At 38.2% G+C, this 21264-nt stretch overlaps 2 protein-coding genes and 1 long non-coding RNA gene across 3 annotated transcripts; 1 reads left to right on the top strand and 2 right to left on the bottom strand.

Moving 5' to 3' along the window:
- Nucleotides 1-1186: 1186 nt before the first annotated feature.
- LOC148297775 (uncharacterized protein At2g29880-like) lies at nucleotides 1187-2213 on the bottom strand. Its single transcript, XM_088248218.1, has 3 exons — nucleotides 1854-2213; nucleotides 1701-1751; nucleotides 1187-1611 (listed from the first exon to the last, which is right to left on the bottom strand). The coding sequence occupies exons 1-3, from the start codon at nucleotides 2211-2213 to the stop codon at nucleotides 1384-1386; spliced, it is 639 nt and encodes a 212-aa protein (XP_088104344.1). The 3' UTR covers nucleotides 1187-1383.
- An 11818-nt stretch (nucleotides 2214-14031) lies between these two features.
- On the bottom strand, nucleotides 14032-15537 carry LOC110753128 (uncharacterized). The gene is made up of 3 exons (XR_015833140.1): nucleotides 15412-15537; nucleotides 15198-15324; nucleotides 14032-14478 (listed from the first exon to the last, which is right to left on the bottom strand). It is a non-coding gene; the product is annotated as an uncharacterized LOC110753128 (long non-coding RNA).
- A 3093-nt stretch (nucleotides 15538-18630) lies between these two features.
- Nucleotides 18631-20451, top strand: MAD2 (DNA-binding HORMA family protein). The gene is made up of 7 exons (XM_088254786.1): nucleotides 18631-18873; nucleotides 18991-19006; nucleotides 19141-19271; nucleotides 19454-19574; nucleotides 19691-19794; nucleotides 19897-20018; nucleotides 20130-20451. Exons 1-7 carry the CDS (start codon nucleotides 18801-18803, stop codon nucleotides 20184-20186), a joined length of 624 nt encoding a protein of 207 aa, XP_088110912.1. The 5' UTR covers nucleotides 18631-18800; the 3' UTR covers nucleotides 20187-20451.
- The last annotated feature ends 813 nt before the right edge of the window (nucleotides 20452-21264 follow it).

The following is a 21264-nucleotide window of genomic DNA, read 5'->3' as shown; positions in this document are numbered from 1 at the left end:
GTGTTTGCAGAGATGAGGAAATGAATGAACACATAGTGTCGACATTTTTTCGAAAGAAAAGAACGTAAGAAGAAATTTGCTTGGAAATAGCTAGGTCAAGAAAATGGAGACAGGACCACGCATGCACCTAACCTCAACCAGCCCTGTGGTTCACGCCTAATGTACCATTTCCCCAAAAGATCCAGATTCTGATGATATTCATGATAATTCATGTAAGTGTACGGCACTTTTGAGTTTGGCCACAAGTTTTTGGCAATCACATATATGACCCCACTACGGCCGTGACTTTGGAGAACCTTCACTTACACATAGTTGTTATTAATTTACGTGTTTTAATATAAATGGATTAAATAATTAAAAATTTTCATAAATTTAGGATAAATTAGTAAGGCCAAAAGTCACTTTTGATCCCTGTAGTTTGGCGCTTCAATCACTTTTGACCCTGTAGTTTTATATTTGGAACAATTCAAACACAATATAAAATTTCTATTAATTTCTATAACAGAGCAACCATGTGCCCCTCACGTGGAGGGGCAATATTGTCAGACCAAACGAGCCCTTTTATCAGTGCAGTTATCATACAATCCGTCTGGCTTTATTATTGCTAATCTTTTTTCCTTCTCTGCAGACCCATCAGACCTATATTTTGTTTGAAACATTAAATACAAGAAGATAGGAGTAGACTCATATTATGTTTGGTTGTGAGGAAAATGTAACAATAAGGGGGGTGTATTCAATTGAGATTTTAAAAGACTATTTATGGATAAATAAGTCCAGTGGATTTTAAAAGACTATTTAGGAACATAATGACTTGGAAGGACTTTTTTAAAGATTTTTTATAATCAGGATTTTTTATGTTTGGATTTTAAAGATTTATATCATAAGAATTTATAAGATTGGGAAGGACCACATGGATTTTTTATTTGTATGATGCTAACTAATGAGATTGGATTTTCTACTCATCCTTACATAAAAAGATGAAATTTATTGCATGTCGTTTTCTTCATGACTTTTAAGAAACAGAGTAGTCTTGCCTTGCAAGTTGCAAAGATGAAACTTATTGCATGTCGTTTTCTTCAAAACAGAGTAGTCTTGCCTTGCAAGTTGCAAAGATGGAATTTATTGCATGTCGTTTTCTTCATGACTTTTAAGAAACAGAATAGTCAGTACTCCTTGACTTAGTGTACATGAAAAGGACAAGAAATAAAAGATGAGATCATATTAACCTCCACCTCACCCCATTTCATAAGCTGGCGGCAGACTTGACTTAGTGTACTTCCAAAGTCAACAACTTGTTCTATCCCCAACTTGTTTGAAGAATATTGCGATATATACTGCTCAAGAGTTTGAGTCTATATCCCTCAGTTTCACTTCAATTCTTTCTTAACACTCAAGTCCAAAATCAAGAGTTCCAAAACATACATTATTTAGTAGCTTTGAATCATGAGCTGAACCCTCCCACCCGCTAAGAACGTACATGAATTCCAAATCAAAATTACAAGCTGCTAATACATTTTGTGATATCTTTCCATGACGATTACGATAACTGCTTACATCTCGTCCCCTCACCATTGCCAGAATATGTGTACCATCAATAGCTCCGATGCAATCCTAAAATTATTCATATATCACAATAACCATATTATGAAAAATATATATTATAATAACAATATTATTATAATTAGATAATTATCACATACCTTGAAATCAGGGTAAAACCTTGTGCTTTCCCTTATTAGACTTGGGTGGGACTAGCAAAGAACAAATTATTCATTATTAATATATTGCAAATAATATATTGTACTAAACTAGTAAGCTATTAATATATTTAAAAGATTATGAACTAAGCTCACCTTCAAGTAATCTTTCCATACTTCATCACTAGCAGTGAACGTCTTTGCAATTGGGTCCCACCCAAAGCCAGAGTTGTTACGCATAAGCGTAGACATCTTGTTATATTGCTTCTTAAACCACTTCATTCGGCTCAAGTAATTATTATAAGTTTTTGGGAACGTAATTTTCGCATTAAGACGAGGAAGTATCAGTCTTTCTACATTTTGCTTGCTAAGTGACCCATTAGCATCACGCAATCCACTATTGATAGCATCCACCAAGAGGTGCAACAACTCATTGGTATCGTCCATGGTCCAAGATTCATAGTTCTCGTTCTCTTTGCCCTTTCCTTTGTTATTTCCTTGTTGTGAATCCCCCATTAAATTACTACTACAACATATGTAAGAAATTTATTAGTTATTTCACAAGAATACATATCATACCAAACAAGAAAAGAAAAGAAAAGAATTTCACTCATGTTTTCTATTTTCTATTTTCTTTCTAATTGTCCATGTGTATGTCGGGTGTTATATTCCTAAACGAAAACTATTGTTTTCAATTTATTTCTAATTGTCCAGAAACTAATCACTACAACAATAATAAGCATATGAATTTCAACTAGCTGCTACAATAATAAGCATATGTTGGTCTGGATGAAGGATGATAAAATACACCCCCCTAAAACTCGAAATAAAAATAAAAGACAATCTTGTTGGTCTGCTACAATAATAAGCATATGTTACTGTTGAACTGAAAATACTAACATATGTTGGCAATCCTTGTGGGGGTTAATCTTCGAATTGGAAAATACTGATTTCCTAGAAACTCATGTATTTGTCGATGAAAGTATCAAACTACTGTATTGGTCTGGTCATTCTTGAGTGCTATTATAAAGTCATTGAAGAAATACGAATTCTACTATATTGGACCAGACCTGTTTTGTTCATGCAATAGGTAGCAACAATTGTTGCGAGACACAGACCCACGAAGCATGGAAAAGATAGCAGCAAACCCACGAAGGGCCATAGACACAGATCATATACAAACATGGCATATAACAAATATATAGACAATAAACGCAAGAAGACATAGCACGAGAAGGAAGCAATACCTTGTTGAAGAGCTGTTTATCTTCATGAAGAGCTGTTCGTCTTCTCTAGCAGACAAAAAAAAATCTCACGTGAAAATTCTGATGGGTTAGGGTGGGATTTTTTTATAGGATTTGGTATTTATACCTCCCACTAAAAAGTCACACCAATTCCCTATTTAAAAAAAATCCTTCGAAATTAGCAAGTTTTTGAATATCAAAAGACTTTTTATTACTTGTTTAAAGTCTTGATTGAATACCACTAGATTTGGACACCCTCTTTAAAAAATCCTAATAGTCCTGATTGAATACCACAAGACTTGTTTAGATTATTTAAAAGTCTTAATTGAACACCACAAGACTTATTTATCCCAAAATAGTCTTTTAAAATCCTAATTGAATACACCCCCCTAAATGTACGGAAAAGCAAGAAATTTTGCAATTTTGAAATGTGCTATCGATATTTGTCCAATGTGGGATATTATCTCGATATCAAATCATAAACTTTCTTTCATTTTCTGGTGTTATTTCAGCTTCCAACAAGGGGGTTTTTACTTTTAGTAATCAAAAGAGAAAGTTGAAGCCTATGCTTTAATTACCTGCAAGGGAGAGACAAGAGAGACCACAAGGACGACGATGAAGAGAAAATTGGAGAGGGATGGAACTGTGGGGAGCATCGCGTAGCAGTAGATTCACTATAAAAGCAATCAATTTACCAGATTAGCAACAATTAGAAATCGCAGAATCAGATAATTAACTGTTTGGTTGCCCAAATTGCCATGAAGATTGATACTTTTCGATCTGAGAGAGAGAGATTACGTTTTCTCAGTAACGAAACATAAATTCACAATTGAATAGGAAAATAAAAGATCCACAGTTTTCTCAACAAAAAAAAGATGCACGGGAAAGGGAAAAAAAATGGACAAACCAGAAAATGACAACTTCGAACACGCTGAACTCAAGGCTGAGAGTTTCAGTCAAACTTGAACTCGATGCATATTAGTGTGGGGTTTGGGTCTAACAATATTGCTGTCACGCCCCGGACCCGGGGTAGGTGGAAATCCCGCGCCCGGTGCGTGAGTAAAATAAAATAAAATACAAAGAAATACAAAGAAAAGTTTAAAATAAACTTATGTTATAAAAATAGTTCCCAAAATCTTACAACTTTACAATTAATAAATAAAGCTCTATCACTCTCATCTAATTCAGCTTCAACTGGTTTAGTCATTGTCTTGCCCACTAATTCATCTGAAAAATTAAACAGAGTGAGGGATGAGCAACCACCGCTCAGTAGGGACATGAGACCTTACCACAATAGATTGATATAACTAAATTAAGTGACATGCAATCACACAGCCAAATATCATATAATTAAGAATAATGAATGAATGAATGCTCTTCATCTAATCCCGTTAATTCATATAACTGGACAAGCAGACCTGCACGTCCCATACCATGCTTATACCACTTGGTCCCGAATGCCCATTTATATGAACTAACACCCATTTCAATCATCCCATAATTTCCCCTTTTGTTAGTCATCTTGTCTAACTCCCTTTCGCCAGTCCCGAATCACCCAATAAAAATCATGTGCACTGTGGGATCCCTGAGACCTGGTACCTGCCAAGAGTTAGACTCAACTACACAAAAGACTATATCCTTCCCATTACCCTCTTTTCCATACTTTCTTTATCATTCCAAGAATTCCAACCATCACCGATAACGTATGACCATGATAATAAACAACACTTAAACACCCAGTATCAATAATAATCAAATAATAATATCATGCATAATATAGTGCTCACGAAATTTAATTAGATCAATCCCCGTAAAGGCACCCCAAGAAATCCCTACCTCGATTCCAAGACATTGCTCCAAGTTAAGAAAATACAAGCTACGTTCTATATCTCCCGCAAGAAATTCATCATCTCTCTCTCTCTCTGTGTTCATTTTCTATGCACAAAGTGTCCTATATATATATATATATATATATATAGGAATATGTCGGCAGTGACTTCCTTCTTATTGGATGGTATTTGGCGGTTTACTAAGACTTACCGTCCAAGTTAACAATTAATAGATAAGAACATACTAAGACTTACCATTCAAGTTATATTCTAGCTATGTTTACTAAGCATTGTTTTTCTTTGACACGTACAACACTACCATGACTAAGCATATCAATATATATATATATAGTGTAGGTTATTTATGTAATACACACACACATATATATATATATAATAGAATAAGATATTTATCTTAATAGAATAATATATGTAATAAAATAAGATATAAATATTTATTTCTTCAAATTATTAATATATATACTTTTAAAAATACGGTCTTCACAATCTACCCTCCTTAAAAGAAATTTCGTCCTCGAAATTTACTGGCACTTAATTAAGAAAATCTACTCCTAAAGATCTTTGTCATTAACTTCTTTAAATTCAAACCTATATGCTCACACTAATCTTCTACCACAGTTCCCAAGGGTGTCTAATCCCTATGCTCTGATACCATTCTGTCACGCCCCGGACCCGGGGGTAGGTGGAAATCCCGCGCCCGGTGCGTGAGTAAAATAAAATAAAATACAAAGAAATACAAAGAAAAGTTTAAAATAAACTTATGTTATAAAAATAGTTCCCAAAATCTTACAACTTTACAATTAATAAATAAAGCTCTATCACTCTCATCTAATTCAGCTTCAACTGGTTTAGTCATTGTCTTGCCCACTAATTCATCTGAAAAATTAAACAGAGTGAGGGATGAGCAACCACCGCTCAGTAGGGACATGAGACCTTACCACAATAGATTGATATAACTAAATTAAGTGACATGCAATCACACAGCCAAATATCATATAATTAAGAATAATGCATGAATGAATGCTCTTCATCTAATCCCGTTAATTCATATAACTGGACAAGCAGACCTGCACGTCCCATACCATGCTTATACCACTTGGTCCCGAATGCCCATTTATATGAACTAACACCCATTTCAATCATCCCATAATTTCCCCTTTTGTTAGTCATCTTGTCTAACTCCCTTTCGCCAGTCCCGAATCACCCAATAAAAATCATGTGCACTGTGGGATCCCTGAGACCTGGTACCTGCCAAGAGTTAGACTCAACTACACAAAAGACTATATCCTTCCCATTACCCTCTTTTCCATACTTTCTTTATCATTCCAAGAATTCCAACCATCACCGATAACGTATGACCATGATAATAAACAACACTTAAACACCCAGTATCAATAATAATCAAATAATAATATCATGCATAATATAGTGCTCACGAAATTTAATTAGATCAATCCCCGTAAAGGCACCCCAAGAAATCCCTACCTCGATTCCAAGGCATTGCTCCAAGTTAAGAAAATACAAGCTACGTTCTATATCTCCCGCAAGAAATTCATCATCTCTCTCTCTCTCTGTTCATTTTCTATGCACAAAGTGTCATATATATATATATATATATATATATATATATATATATATAGGAATATGTCGGCAGTGACTTCCTTCTTATTGGATGGTATTTGGCGGTTTACTAAGACTTACCGTCCAAGTTAACAATTAATAGATAAGAACATACTAAGACTTACCATTCAAGTTATATTCTAGCTATGTTTACTAAGCATTGTTTTTCTTTGACACGTACAACACTACCATGACTAAGCATATCAATATATATATATAGTGTAGGTTATTTATGTAATACACACACACATATATATAATAGAATAAGATATTTATCTTAATAGAATAATATATGTAATAAAATAAGATATAAATATTTATTTCTTCAAATTATTAATATATATACTTTTAAAAATACGGTCTTCACAATTGCCCCTTCACGTGAGGGGCACGTGGTTGCTCCGTTAAAGAAATTAACAGAAATTTTATATTGTTCTTGAATTGCTCCAAATATGAAACTACAAGATCAAAAGTGACGAAATTGAAACTATAGGGTCAAAAGTGGTTGAAGTGCCAAACTACAAGGACCAAAAGTGACTTTTGGCCAATTAGTAATAGATATTTTATAACATATAAAAAATTAGTAATATTTACGTGTCTATGTGACGATGACACCAAAAATTAGTTACGACAATGTATACATGTGTACCAGTTAGCTTTAAGTCTATGCGACATCTTCTATCATGTTCATGTAGATTGAAAGTGACAAACCAATTTAATTGAGAAAACTTGTCATGTGGGTTGGGCATGATCATGCCTTGATATTCCTTTTGAAGATTCATCCCAATAATGTGAGGCTATTTGGAGAGAGGTCAAGAACAGTGAGAATATTATATCATAAGACAATCAATCGTATGTGCCTTGGTCAAGGACATTTTTTTTTGTAGGCAGTTGCATCTGTACTGGAACAGTAATAGGATCCTTTTCTTTACTTTATGTGACTGCCCTATTGTATTTTTTTAAAGTTTAATGAATCTTGGTTTCAGTCCAAAAAGAGCATATGAACTCAGATTATCATGAGGCCTACATCAGCTCACACATATCTATATCACCCTTACTTATGTAATTAGGAAATAGTTTATGGTGGATGCTTGAATTAATTGTCATTCTTTTCAAGTAAATAGTTTACAAAATTTGTAATTAGGAAAGGAACCTGCAGGATAAATATGAAAATAAAAACCGGAAAAGAAAAGCGATTCAAGAACAAAGAGTACCTGCAAAAACAGCATTTGTTGCTTCTTCCTATACCGCACACGTTATGCGTGTCGTGTGACTTGTATAATGTTAAATTGTCACATAAGTATGAAATAACAAGAATTGACAGTGGATTGATGATTTGGTGTAGGGCTCATCACTATCTTCTTATGGCCTCTTTGCTTCATTTTTTACTCTAGCTCTCTTCTTTATGAGCATTTTGATGGGTTTTTGAGTTTTGATAGGTCACTAGTGAGTGTGCAGAGACCTACAAGAGTTGAAGCAGCGACAGGCCTCATTTGGAGTTGTGCAAGGAATGCGTCAAAACTAAGTTCGGGGTTTGCCAAATTATCAATGGTGTCACAAATTAATTTGTGGACATAAAAAAAAGGGTTGTGCCACGATTGCCACAAACCTCAATTGGCAACCTTGTCGGTTACTACGCTTCAATGGCAGAGGAGAGTGGGATGGAGTTGAAGGAATTGGTTTCTCGATTAACGAAGGGAATGGTTGAATTTAATGAAAACCATCCCAAGAGATTGCAAGGGGACAATGTGTTTGAAGCTACATGTGTGTATTTTAAGGAGATAGGAAACATTATGAGAAGAGATGACATAAACTTGTTTATCTATACAAAGGAGGGTGCATGCAATTTTGAAATTTATGAGATTGATTTTGGGTGGGGAAAGCCAATTTGAGTGAGCATCCCTGGTGGTCTACTCAAGAATGTTGCCACTTTGATTGACACAAAGGAGGGTGATGCAGTAGACGCATGGGTAAGTTTTAAGTGAAGAAGACGTGGTCTTATTCGAATGACACCTGGAACTTGTTGCTTTTGTTTCTTTAAATCCATGTGTGTTGTACCTGTAGCAAGAAAATCTTCTCTTTAGTTTCTTAGGATTTGTTTTATGTTTTTGCTGGTCTCTCTTCTTCTTTTGGGATAAGAATTTTGTGTATTTATAAAGTGTGAATAAAATGAAACTTTGCAATGCCAAGGAACTCTACACTTTATGGTAGCAGTTGAGCTCAGGCCTCATACAAAATACTATATTTAGAGGTTTGCCAAAGATGCTTCACTTTTCTTTAAGAGCACTTGCGCTAGGCAAACAAGCTGCCTCTGTCCAACACTCCAGTTTTCTCCATCTTCAGCAACTGTTTGAGTGGAAATATCAACCTTGTAGAATAATGCTCAACCTTGACCTTAAGTCCTACAGACATATCTTAGAAATAACACCATCAATAAGAATCTGCCCTCCTGAGGGTTCCACTATCCTAAAGAGAGCTTGGATCAAAGTGGACAGGGAGTGGAAAGTCCACTTTGATCCAAGCTCTCTTTAGGATAGCGGAACCCTCAGGAGGCATATTCTTATTGATGGTGTTGATATTGCTAAGATAGGTCTGCAGGACTTAAGGTCAAGGTTGAGCATTATTCCACAAGGTTGATATTTCCACTGAAACAGTTGCCGAAGATGGAGAAAACTGGAGTGTTGGACAGAGGCAGCTTGTTTGCCTAGCGCGAGTGCTCTTAAAGAAAAGGGAAAATTCTTGTGTTGGATGAGGCTCAGGTTCTGAATCAATGTCGACTGGCGGAGATCATTAGGCAGGACCAAGGCTTCTTGATACACCTGTAGATATGTGTTGGAAAATTGACTCACATTAAGGTTGCAAGTGATGGAGGCAGCGACCGGTCGCAAGGTTTGGGCGACCGGTCGTTTTGAAGCAGGTTCAATGTCTGAATCGAAAATGACGAGCGACCGGTCGCCAGCTATTTGCGACCGGTCGCCCTAGCACAGATTCAATGTGTTTCGACTCTGCCCAAAAGCGACCGGTCGCCAGTTCCTGGCGACCGGTCGCCCAAATCGTGCTGTGACGTTTTCTTACGTGTTTTCAACTGTGTTTTCTAGGGCTATCGCTTTCCACAAGATTTCAGAGGCTTAGTGGGTCACTTCTGAGGTAAAAGAGGGTTGACTACCTGCTGGATAGTTGGGAGAGCACTCATTGCCAATTGTTTGTCTTGCTTTGAAAGATTCACTCTCCATTTTCTGGTGTAGTGGAAGGTGGCTGAAGTGGGAGTTGTTTACTTGCATGATCTGATCTTTAGTCTAAGTGGGAGACTAAAGGAAGGAACGTGGATGACAAGATGGTGCCTTATCTTGTGTCCATTGGCTTGTGTAGGTAATGGGATGAAGTAAGATAACACAAGGGAAAAAACAAGTTGAATAAGAGGAAGTGGCTGAAGCAGAAACATAGAGTGGTTAATCTCAAGGTGGTCAAGTAGCTGGGTGCTATTGTGTTCAAAGGAGGTTAACTCACCAAGGGAGAACGTGAGGGAGAGCAATCAGTTCAAGTTAGGAGCTGAGTTGGGGTCTTGAGAGTCTAGACACCAAAAGGGGGAAACACCAAGGGTTGTGAGAGTGTTCACAAGTGCATCAAAGTGTTGAGCAAGGGGTGTGAGAGAAACGAGAGCTTGGAGAGAGAATAGAGTTCTAAGGGGGTTTTTCTGTGTAAAACCAAAGTTGTAACTTATTCTTTCATGAAGTGAATTTCTCAAGGGGATCACCAAGAGGATGTAGGCAATTGCTGAACCTCTATAAATTCTTGTGTCACTTTATGCTTGGTTGTTGTCTCAAGAGTGTGTGTGTGATTCATCCATCATTGTGTGTGTCACAAAGTCCATCAACAACAAGATCATTAGGGGAGTGAGTGAAAGTGTTTGTCCATTTTTCACAACAAGTGGTATCAGAGCTGTGTTGGAGCAGCAATTGCTAGTGTGTTGAAGATGGCAAGTGACAAGGAAGCTGAAGGTGGAAGTAGCTCTATGCATCAGAGGCTACCACAATCTGTCAGCATGAAGGTGGAGTTGAAGCCTTTCACAGGGAAGGAGAACTTCACACTTTGGCAAAGGAGGATGAAGTCAGCCCTTACACAACAAAATCTCAGTGTTGTCTTGGAAGGCAAAGAGAAGAAGCCGGTTACCATGACAGATGCGGAGTGGGGTGTGCTAGATGAGTTGGCTAGAGGAGCCATCGAGAACTTCATCTCCGATGAGGTGCTCATCAACGTGATGAAGGACACAGCGCAGCAAACATGGGAGAAGCTCGAAGAGATGTTTGCAGGGAAGTCGCTGACCAACAAGCTCTTCCTCAAGGAGGAACTCCTAAATCTTCGGATGGCGGAGGAAGGAAATCTAATGGAGCATTTGAGCAGCTTCAATAGATGTGTTGCTGACTTGCAAAGAATGGATGTGTTGTATAATACGGAGGATAAGGCACTCATGTTACTAACATCCTTGCCTCCGTCTTATAAGCATTTCCGAACTACACTTATGTTCGGGAAGAGTACTTTGAATTTTGAGGAGGTGGTGCAAGATGTGATGTCGCATCACAGGATGTCTCAACGTTCGGAGGAGAACTCTCAAGATGCTGGTTTGTTCGCAAGGAGTCGTTCAAGCAAGCAAGAAGGCAAGGGCAGCAAAAGGAATACTAAGTCCAAGGACAATGAAGGGTGCTTCGAGTGTGGATCTATGGATCATTGGAGACGAGATTGTCCGGTATGGAAGGAGAAGCTGAACAAGATGAAGAAAGCTGGAAGTTCAGCCCACGTGTGTGATGAGGACACATGTGATGAACTCTTGACGGTTACGGATGAAAGTAACGGGGAAGTCATGGCAAGTTCTTCGTGTAAGAATTCTTCTTCAAGTTGGATTTTAGATTCCGGGTGCTCATATCATGTGTGTGCAAATAAGTTGATGTTTGACACATATGAGGATAAGGATGCATGCAAGATTATGTTGGGAGACAAAACTACATGTGAAGTTTTGGGCATAGGGACTGTGAAGATCAAGTTGCAAGGTGGTGAAGTTTGGACTCTTAGTGAGGTAAGGTTTGTACCTGCACTAAGAACGAATCTAGTCTCTCTTGGTTCTTTGGATAGAGAAGGTTGTTCTTACAAGGCCAAAGGAGGGAAGCTCATGGTCACACAAGGTTCTGTGGTGGTTATGAGAGGGGAGATTCAACCAATCAACACATACAAGCTTTTGAGTGGTGCAGAGATTTGTACCAAGGAAAAGCAAGCAACAAGTCTTAATGTCAAGGAGCCGGTCCAACATAATGTAGCTGCAAGTGTGCTCAAGAGAAGTTGGGCAAGGAAGGTTAGTCAAGGTTGTATGACTAACGGTTCATCATCAAAGGTGCTTGATTTCAAAGCTGCAGAAAGTGAAGTCAAGATAAGAAATGATGGGGAGGATGTTGTTGAAGAGAAGCTTCTTGCCAAGGTGGTCATGGAAGGGACTCCATTTGAGGTGGAGCTTGACACAAGGGCTGAAGAAGGAGGGCAACAACAACAAACTCACAAAGGGGTTCTACTTGAGGTGGAGTCATCATCAATTGCAAGGTCCGGGCCCAAGGAATCCATCAAACCTTCCCTAGGTTTTGGATGGATGGACCAAGAAGATCCAACCACATTTCGGAGTGCTATAGGGAGCATGAAGCGGGAAAGTTGGAGAAGTGCATTGATGAAAAGAAATGTGTTCTTAAATCCAAGAGCAAGAGGTGCTAAATGGGGATTTAGTGAACAAAGGTTTGGTATGTGGTTTGCATATCAAGGGAAGCCCAAGATTCAAGGTTCCAAGGAGGCAAGGAGCAATGAATTTGGCAATGGGGAACTCTTTTCTGCACAAGAGGTCCATGTTACTCAAGTTTAGGCTTGGGTGGAGCACCTTCCACCAAAGGTGCATTGAGGCAAGAGGTGTATTGCCATGGTGGAGCTCTTGGAAATTACTAGAACGGTTTCTAAGAGGTTGAAGAGGTTCTAGAAGTCAACAATGGTTCACGGGGTGATTAATGGTTCGCCAAGGTGGAGATTGTTGGAAAATTGACTCACATTAAGGTTGCAAGTGATGGAGGCAGCGACCGGTCGCAAGGTTTGGGCGACCGGTCGTTTTGAAGCAGGTTCAATGTCTGAATCGAAAATGACGAGCGACCGGTCGCCAGCTATTTGCGACCGGTCGCCCTAGCACAGATTCAATGTGTTTCGACTCTGCCCAAAAGCGACCGGTCGCCAGTTCCTGGCGACCGGTCGCCCAAATCGTGCTGTGACGTTTTCTTACGTGTTTTCAACTGTGTTTTCTAGGGCTATCGCTTTCCACAAGATTTCAGAGGCTTAGTGGGTCACTTCTGAGGTAAAAGAGGGTTGACTACCTGCTGGATAGTTGGGAGAGCACTCATTGCCAATTGTTTGTCTTGCTTTGAAAGATTCACTCTCCATTTTCTGGTGTAGTGGAAGGTGGCTGAAGTGGGAGTTGTTTACTTGCATGATCTGATCTTTAGTCTAAGTGGGAGACTAAAGGAAGGAACGTGGATGACAAGATGGTGCCTTATCTTGTGTCCATTGGCTTGTGTAGGTAATGGGATGAAGTAAGATAACACAAGGGAAAAAACAAGTTGAATAAGAGGAAGTGGCTGAAGCAGAAACATAGAGTGGTTAATCTCAAGGTGGTCAAGTAGCTGGGTGCTATTGTGTTCAAAGGAGGTTAACTCACCAAGGGAGAACGTGAGGGAGAGCAATCAGTTCAAGTTAGGAGCTGAGTTGGGGTCTTGAGAGTCTAGACACCAAAAGGGGGAAACACCAAGGGTTGTGAGAGTGTTCACAAGTGCATCAAAGTGTTGAGCAAGGGGTGTGAGAGAAACGAGAGCTTGGAGAGAGAATAGAGTTCTAAGGGGGTTTTTCTGTGTAAAACCAAAGTTGTAACTTATTCTTTCATGAAGTGAATTTCTCAAGGGGATCACCAAGAGGATGTAGGCAATTGCTGAACCTCTATAAATTCTTGTGTCACTTTATGCTTGGTTGTTGTCTCAAGAGTGTGTGTGTGATTCATCCATCATTGTGTGTGTCACAAAGTCCATCAACAACAAGATCATTAGGGGAGTGAGTGAAAGTGTTTGTCCATTTTTCACAACAATATGTTCCAAAATGGATACAGCATTAGACTTTAGCAGATACTATAGTTGAAGCATATTAATATTGAAACATGGATCGTCTAGTGCTAAGAAAAATCAGAGAACGTAAGTACATGCACTACTGGACTCAGAGTCTCATGAAACGAACTAGTATGTACCATAACATAAGTTCCTATAGAGGAGGACAAGAATCAATCAAGACATGAACGAACAAAAAATGTACAAATGCATAGATGAAGCTGAAATGCTGTTTAAAAAAACACAATTTAGAGGAAATGGTATGTACTTGGTATAAATGGTACATCCTGGTGTAAAATCCATACTAGCAGAATACTGAATCAAGACTCTCTCTGCAGATGTGCTATATGCATTTTACGTAACACATGGATAATTGCTGAGCTTACCTCACTTGGAAACGTATTTAGTAAAACTAGTGAAAGATATCAATCAAATAATGCTTACCCATCTTGGCAGCAGAAATGCAAATCTCCTCTAAAATACTGTCTGAAAATGACGATCCAACGCCTGGGAGTTCCATAGCTTCATGATGTTTCTCTTCCCTCCACCATCTCTCAATCCTCAGACTAACACTTCTCCGGGAACTGGCCCATAGCAGACTCACCAGAGAGCATCAAAGCATCAGCTCGCTGCCTCACTGCTTCAGAAACATCAGCCACTTCAGCTCTAGTTGGTGTAGGATATTCAATCATAGATTCGAGTAGTTGAGAAGCCACAATGACTGGCTTATTTAGCTGCCGACAAACTTGAACAATCCTGTGCTGGGCTGCTGGGACCTGTTCTAGTGGTATCTGAGCACCTAGATCTCCTCTTGCTACCAGCGCTCCATCTGTTGCTAGAATGATTTCTTCCTAGTTCTTTAGGGAGAGTCTCTATCTTTGCAATGACAGCAATATCGCTGCACCAACATGATTAAAAATGAATATTATCAGCTTAAATGAGAAACACACGTTAACCATATTGGATATAAAGACAATTCCCAAAATAGACCAAAAAATAATCAAAAGGAATGATATTAATCTCAGTAGATCTAATTCAAGTGGCATTAAGAGAACTTTGACCAACCACAAGTCTCACAAAATGCACACAGAAGTTGAAAACATGTCAAGTCACTTAACAATAAGGGAACCAACAAGAGCACTCCATAGTAACAATTGAAAGGAGGTTTCATGATGACGTGATAACATATGATCAAGAAATATAATATATGTACTTCTATACAGCATAATATTTTATTTAGTTAAGTTTCTAATGTGGGACTTATATTCTTCAACACGCCCCCTCATTTGGGACCACCACATAGTAGACCACACGTGGAGCCAAGTCCACATTGGAGTCAATACACCACGTATTGAATAAGAGATATGGGTAAACATTTAAGCCCAACATGTGAACATGACATATTGAGTAAAGGTAAAGGCTCAATTCATGCCCAATCAATCAACCCGTAATGATATCATATTAAATTCAGAGAGACGGGCTAGCGGCCCAATACTAACAATACCGATATAGTTCCCAACTTAACCACCTACAAAGCCTAATAGGTGTGTGGTTTTATCACAAGAGGCCTCGGTTATTTTGGTTTCAACAACATATTCAAGAATTTTTTTACTTTACCTATCTCGAGACCGTGCAGCAATATAGCTTTTAAGATGATTAAACACTTCAGCAGACTTATTTTCCCACCTGCAACTTCTTCATTGTCTGAAACTTCTGGCAATGGGGAGTGTCCAACTTTGTGTACCTGGGAACATTTTGAAGAAAAAATAAATGTAATTAAACAAATCAATAGCAACTCAATTATAAAGCATGCATGATGATAGAAATATACCAAGCCTGATCAGGATCATTATTAAAGGAAGGGAAAAGGGTTGAAGCAAGGAAAGGAAGCCATTATTGAAGCAAAGAACTTTCACTTCAGAGAGTTCAAGGAAGAAGAAGAAGAAGCAAGAAACGTATGGCGTTGTGAAGTTTCAAGTTGGTAAAATGTATTATAAATAAGGAAAGAAGCCACACCCACATGGTTGTGGTGGGCCTAGGGACGAGGGAGGTAGAAAAACAGTGCAAACCCTCGTGGCCATATGATACCACCACAGCCGCCATTTGTATATCACGTCTTCGTAGAATCGTATTAAATTGGGATTTTCCCTCCCTCCATTTTAAATCTTTGACTTGTTGTCCACGTCAGCATTTCCTAATTTAGATGAATTTATACGCGAATGTTTTCCTATTTAAAAAAATAATTTGTTATTAATTCCTTTCCCATTTTGTTGCTGTCATGCTACCCCTTTGACAGCAACCCCTAGTCCCACTCCCACGTGCTACTTTTCACAAAATTAGAATTTTCCTTTCTCTTTTTTTTGGTTTCGGTTTTCTAGGGTATTCCCCGCGCGACTGCGGAGACTATATCCCTCGGGTTACAGTCAGGCGCAAAGCGGGAACCTCTCCCAACAGAGTCTCCTCTATTCGCAAGTGCCTGGAATCGAACCCAAGACCTCTTGTTTAAAGGATCCAAGCCCCTTCCACTTGGACCAACTCATGTTGGTTTTTCCTTTCTTTTTCTTTTTTTATTATGAAACATTTGCAATTTTTTGTCCACATCAGCATTTCATAATTCAGATGATTGTCTTCTTTTAAAATGAAAAAAAAAAAAAGGTTATTTATTCTCAATCATCTAAAAATGAGGCGCCTAAATTTAAATGCACCAATTATTTTTGAAATTGACTAGAATTTTGCGAAAACAAAAAAAATCCTAAACATGAAAAATGAGTAGCAATTTAAAAGTAATGATCCAAAGGTACAAAACATTGGAGTTGTTGATGGAGCGTATCATCGCTATGAACCATCACTATGAGCCGAGCCCACTAGAAGACCATGCGGCTTGGTGGAACCATGTCGTCTGAGAGTACCGACCCGACCTCAGGGTTCGGCGGGTGATCTGTATCTTGACGACCGACCCGATCACTATGACTCGAAAGGCATCTACTACAGAAAGACACCAAAGGAGACAGCCTGGCAAGGGTTAAGATCAAATAAATGCACCGCCCACTATTTAACCAGGTGTCACCTTATCCTCTAGACTACAAGCAAAACAGGTTGATGAAAAGAGAGAGCATTCAATACACTTCCCATCCCTGATCTCCTGCCACTTCATCTTCTGTCCCCTGTCAGGAATGTAGGTGAAACAGGTGCAGAACATTAAATATCACTCAATCAAGGAGAATGGTCTAACACATTAAAAAGATCTTTATGACCATCCTCCTCCTATAAATACCCCTCACCAATATCTGGACAAGATAAGTAACTAATCTGATAGTAAAAGGCTCCATTTCCAGCTATCTTCTAAACCTCAAATTATGGCTAAGAGGGATCAAACTGGAATCCCCCAGTTTGCCCTTATTCTGATCTTATTCTATATATACAGGTTCGCGCCTTGGTCTACACATCATCGAGATCAACGCTAGCCCAGGCTATTGAAAGGAGAAAGGGAATCCTTGATACTAACAGGAGTTTTCTTTTCTCCAATAATATAGTGAAGCGAACCAACCAGTCAAGGCCAATGCTTTTGTTTTCTATAGCTAATAAATCCAATTTTGGCCAAACTCATTCAATTCTTCCACTAAAAGAATCGTCCTATACCTAAATAATTCCACCAACATGTGAGTTTTTACCAAACTCATCCAATTCCTCCACTACAACCAGGGCCGCCCTGAGATTTTGCTGGCCCAGGGCAAATTTATATATAAAGCAATGATTGAACACAAGAAAAAAAAAATATTTAAAGAGACTGGAAGAAAAATATGACATTTTAAGTAGTAGAATGCACCAGAAAGAGGGGTAGAACAATATATGTTAATTATATCAACCACAAATTACTCATTCCAAAGTCATTTATAGTCCTTTTTTATTTTTTTTTCTTGTATTTTCGAGTTACCATAAGGTAGATTCAAGCAAATGGCAAAGGTTTCAGACTGTTCCCAAAACTCTGTATTTTCAAGTTACCATAGCTCACGCTTTCAGGCTTCAATTTCAAGAGCACAAACAAACAAAAACTCCCGGATCTAAGTAGCAAATAATTATCTTCAAAACACAAAAAATCCAGATCTAAGCGAGCCAACCATCGTATAGATAAAATGAAAAAGATATGAAAAAAAAACTATAACAGTAATAGCAGATGGACGAGATTAAAAAGAGATATTTAGTCAAATACCCATTCTTAGCACTAAAACTATAAATAAACCCTACACCATTTAATTTCTATAAACAAACCCAAAAAAAACACAAAAAATGACAATTGACCCTATTGAATTTAATTTTGATTATTAAATTACTTTGATGCCCTATTGAGTGTTTTGGGCATTTTTATATGTTTTGGGGTTGGGTTTGTTTTAAGACATCAATGACAATTTTGCAATTTAAAAGAAGTTAAAAGCCTTTTTGTTATTTTGTAAATGGACTTTGGGTATGTTTCTAAAGTCCATTTCATATATGGTATTTTTATAATTTGGGCTCCTATATTGGGTAAAATAGTGAATCTCCCATTAAAAAAAGAACAAGTAGAGTTGTGTTTACCCTTTTTTATTTTTGAAAATTCCCCATCGAAAGAAGAAAAGAAAGATCATTTGCTTTTCCTCACCAGTAAAAAAGAAAATAAAAAATAGAATCAGGATCGAAACAAAACGAGGTCGAAGCAGACCTTCATGTCCCTTGCTCTGCAAGGGAGACTGAGCAATTGGCATCTCCCTCCCATTGCTTTTGTATTCTAGACCTAATACATTTAGCCCACATGTGACCTAAACTCAAGTTCACTAGCAAACTTTTTCCATTTATTTGATGTCGTATAAGGAAAATTTAAATAAAACAAAGAAAAACAAGCACGGGCTCCATTTATTTGATGTCGTATTCGTCTAATCTGACCAAACGCTACATGTCGTATTCCTTTTCACCGGACAACGCATGATCCCTTCTCAGCCTTGCTACGTGGCAGCAAATTTAAAGAAGTTACCGTTGCGTTGGCCCGACTGACAGAGCCCAAATTTTTTAAAAACTAGCCGTTGCAATTGCACTACCTTCGTTGATTTTCTCAATCCCTAAATCTATTTCTTCAGCCTCCTCATCCGACGAAACGTAAAAACCCCTTTTCGATCGGAAAGTTCGAATTTTTCTTTCTTGTCTATTGGAATTGGATAGAATCCTTACTGGGCTTGGACGTGCATAGTGATGGCTTCAAGAACTGCGACCAAAGACATTATCACTCTGCGTGGTTCCGCGGCTATCGTCAGCGAGTTCTTCGGTAATTTTATTTTCTATTGGATTTTATTGTCATTTGTCTTTGTTGGGCTTTGTTCGGTTTCTAAGAAATCTTTCGCTGATCTCTGTATTTCGTATTTCTTTGCAATTCCTCTTTCAGGATATTCAGCGAACAGGTAATGATCACGCCGGATCTTGATCTTTGTTCTTGTTCTTTATGTTATCTTTTGGGGTTTTTCCCCTTTTGGCGATTTACTTCTTGGATCTTGAAATTAATTGTGGTTGGATACATGGGTTTTTTTTCTTTTAGTATTCTGTACAATCGGGGAGTGTATCCTGAAGAAAGCTTTGTAAAGGTGAAGAAATATGGGCTGCCCATGTTGCTTACTCAAGATGAAGGCCTCAAATCCTTCATTGCCAACCTAACTGCTCAGCTTTCTGGTAAGTAATACCTATTTAGGGTTTTATCGTTTCGGGTCTGTTTGTGTTTAAATCTTAATTTAACAACTCAACTTTGAAAGTATGAAACGATTTATTCATCTACACCAAATATAATTACATGGGTTGATTGAAATATGTTGTTCTTGGGTGACTGATATTTTATATTCTTCAATCTTGTAAAGAATGGCTGGAATCTGGCAAGTTACAGAGAGTGGTTCTGGTCATACTGAGCAAGGCGACTAATGAGGTTCTAGAGAGGTGGAACTTCAGCATTGAGACTGACAATGAGGTCGTTGAGAAGGGGTAATTCAATTCAACTTTGGATTTTTTTTAACTGTGTCCCTCATGTTGCATACAGTTGTCAAATTTTCAATTCTTTTCTAAATCTCTTCTCACTGTTTTGTTTGGTTTGACTGAAGGGAGTCGAGGGAAAAGAGTGACAAGGAAATCATGAGGGAGATTCAAGCAATCATGAGGCAGATTGCTTCAAGCATTACTTACTTGCCGTGCCTTGATGAAGCCTGTAAGAGCACACTCATTCACCCAATTGAAAAAAAATGGTTTATTTCTTTGACCTTGGTGTTCGTCATGTTCATGTTCATGTTCATGTTATTGTTTGCTTTAGGTGTGTTCGATGTTTTGGCATACACGGATAAAGATCTTGCAGTCCCATTCACTTGGGTTGAGAGTGACCCCAAACTGATTGCAAATCCACAAATTGTGAAATTGCATTCCTTTGACACCAAGGCAAGTTCCAGAAATTGAATCCCATTTATTTATCCGTTTAGAAATCTCTTTACCATAGAAAAGGGAAACGGGTTTGGCGGCTGACAATATTTTTGTTTGCTGACCATGCAGATTCACAAGGTTGACACTCTAGTGTCCTACAAGAATGACGAATGGGATGAGCAGTAGCGGAAGGAGAGTGGAGGGGATATCCATGTTTGCTTGACTTTTGGAACTGTGAATCTTTTATTCACATTGGGTTAGAAAAACTAGTTGGAAAGAGGACGATGACTTGATCTTATCAGTAAGATGTTCTCCGCCTTGGTGTTTGCTACCATTGGATGTTGTATAATTTGTATGTGGGTGGGAGGAACTTGTGTTTGAGTTGTATTCATTTCATATAAGACTACTATCTAGCAGTTTTCATATATAAAAGGATCTTGTAGTTTCCGTATTCTTCAAAATGCACCACATATATCACTTAATTGGCATGAATAACCATCCTTCAAAAAAGGAGATATGTGCAACTGTTTGATTATTTTGAGCATCCAACGTTCATCTTGTAGCGAGCCCTTTGCAATAAGAGAGAGAAAGCTCAACACTTGGGTAGGAAGGCTATAATGAGGAGTTTATTTGAGGGGTTTCATCCCACCATCACTTAATTGGCATGAATAACCATCCTTAAAAAAGGAGATATCTGCAACTGTTTGATTATTTTGAGCATCCCAAGTTCATCTTGTAGCGAGCCCTTTGCAATAAGAGAGAGAAAGCTCAACACTTGGGTAGGAAAGGCTATAATGAGTAATTTAGAGTGAGGAGTTTATTTGAGGGGTTCTATCCCACCATCAACAAAATGTGAGGAAATCAATGGATTTTAAATGATTTGATGGTGGGATTGAACTCCTCACTCTTGGTATTTAAAGATTGTTTATGCATTCATTCACCACAATGTTCGGCCCAATAAAATGGGCTGGCCTCAGTTTGGGCTAGGAGAGTAGAACCAAATTTGAGTGCAACCAAGTTTGGGCTAGCATGAACCCCTAAAGTTCACAAAAGTAAAAATATGAGGGTAGTTTTGGCATGACAAATCTGATTCCCTTTCCCTCTTCTCCAATCCTACCTCTTCTTCACTCAGTAATCAAAATCCCTTCAATATCAGTAAAATTACCGATTTTGTGTGGATCCCATCTTACTATTCATTCCTAAAGTTTACAATAGTAAACATTGGAGTAAGTGGAATGGAATCACTCCCATTCCCTTTAGTAAA

Source organism: Prunus avium, chromosome 1 (assembly GCF_965620075.1).
Source record: "Prunus avium chromosome 1, drPruAviu1.hap1.1, whole genome shotgun sequence".
Lineage (NCBI taxonomy): Eukaryota > Viridiplantae > Streptophyta > Magnoliopsida > Rosales > Rosaceae > Prunus > Prunus avium.
This window is presented reverse-complemented; position numbering and strand designations above follow the sequence as displayed.

Excerpts from the sequence above, each read along its gene's own strand:
- MAD2 (XM_088254786.1), top strand. The coding sequence starts at position 18,801 with ATGGCTTCAAGAACTGCGACCAAAGACATTATCACTCTGCGTGGTTCC. Across the intron at positions 19,272-19,453 it reads CCTAACTGCTCAGCTTTCTG|AATGGCTGGAATCTGGCAAG; the intron begins GTAAGTAATACC and ends AATCTTGTAAAG. Across the intron at positions 19,575-19,690 it reads AATGAGGTCGTTGAGAAGGG|GGAGTCGAGGGAAAAGAGTG; the intron begins GTAATTCAATTC and ends GTTTGACTGAAG.
- LOC148297775 (XM_088248218.1), bottom strand. The coding sequence starts at position 2,213 with ATGGGGGATTCACAACAAGGAAATAACAAAGGAAAGGGCAAAGAGAAC. Across the intron at positions 1,752-1,853 it reads TATGGAAAGATTACTTGAAG|TCCCACCCAAGTCTAATAAG; the intron begins GTGAGCTTAGTT and ends GTTCTTTGCTAG. Across the intron at positions 1,612-1,700 it reads GGTTTTACCCTGATTTCAAG|GATTGCATCGGAGCTATTGA; the intron begins GTATGTGATAAT and ends GAATAATTTTAG.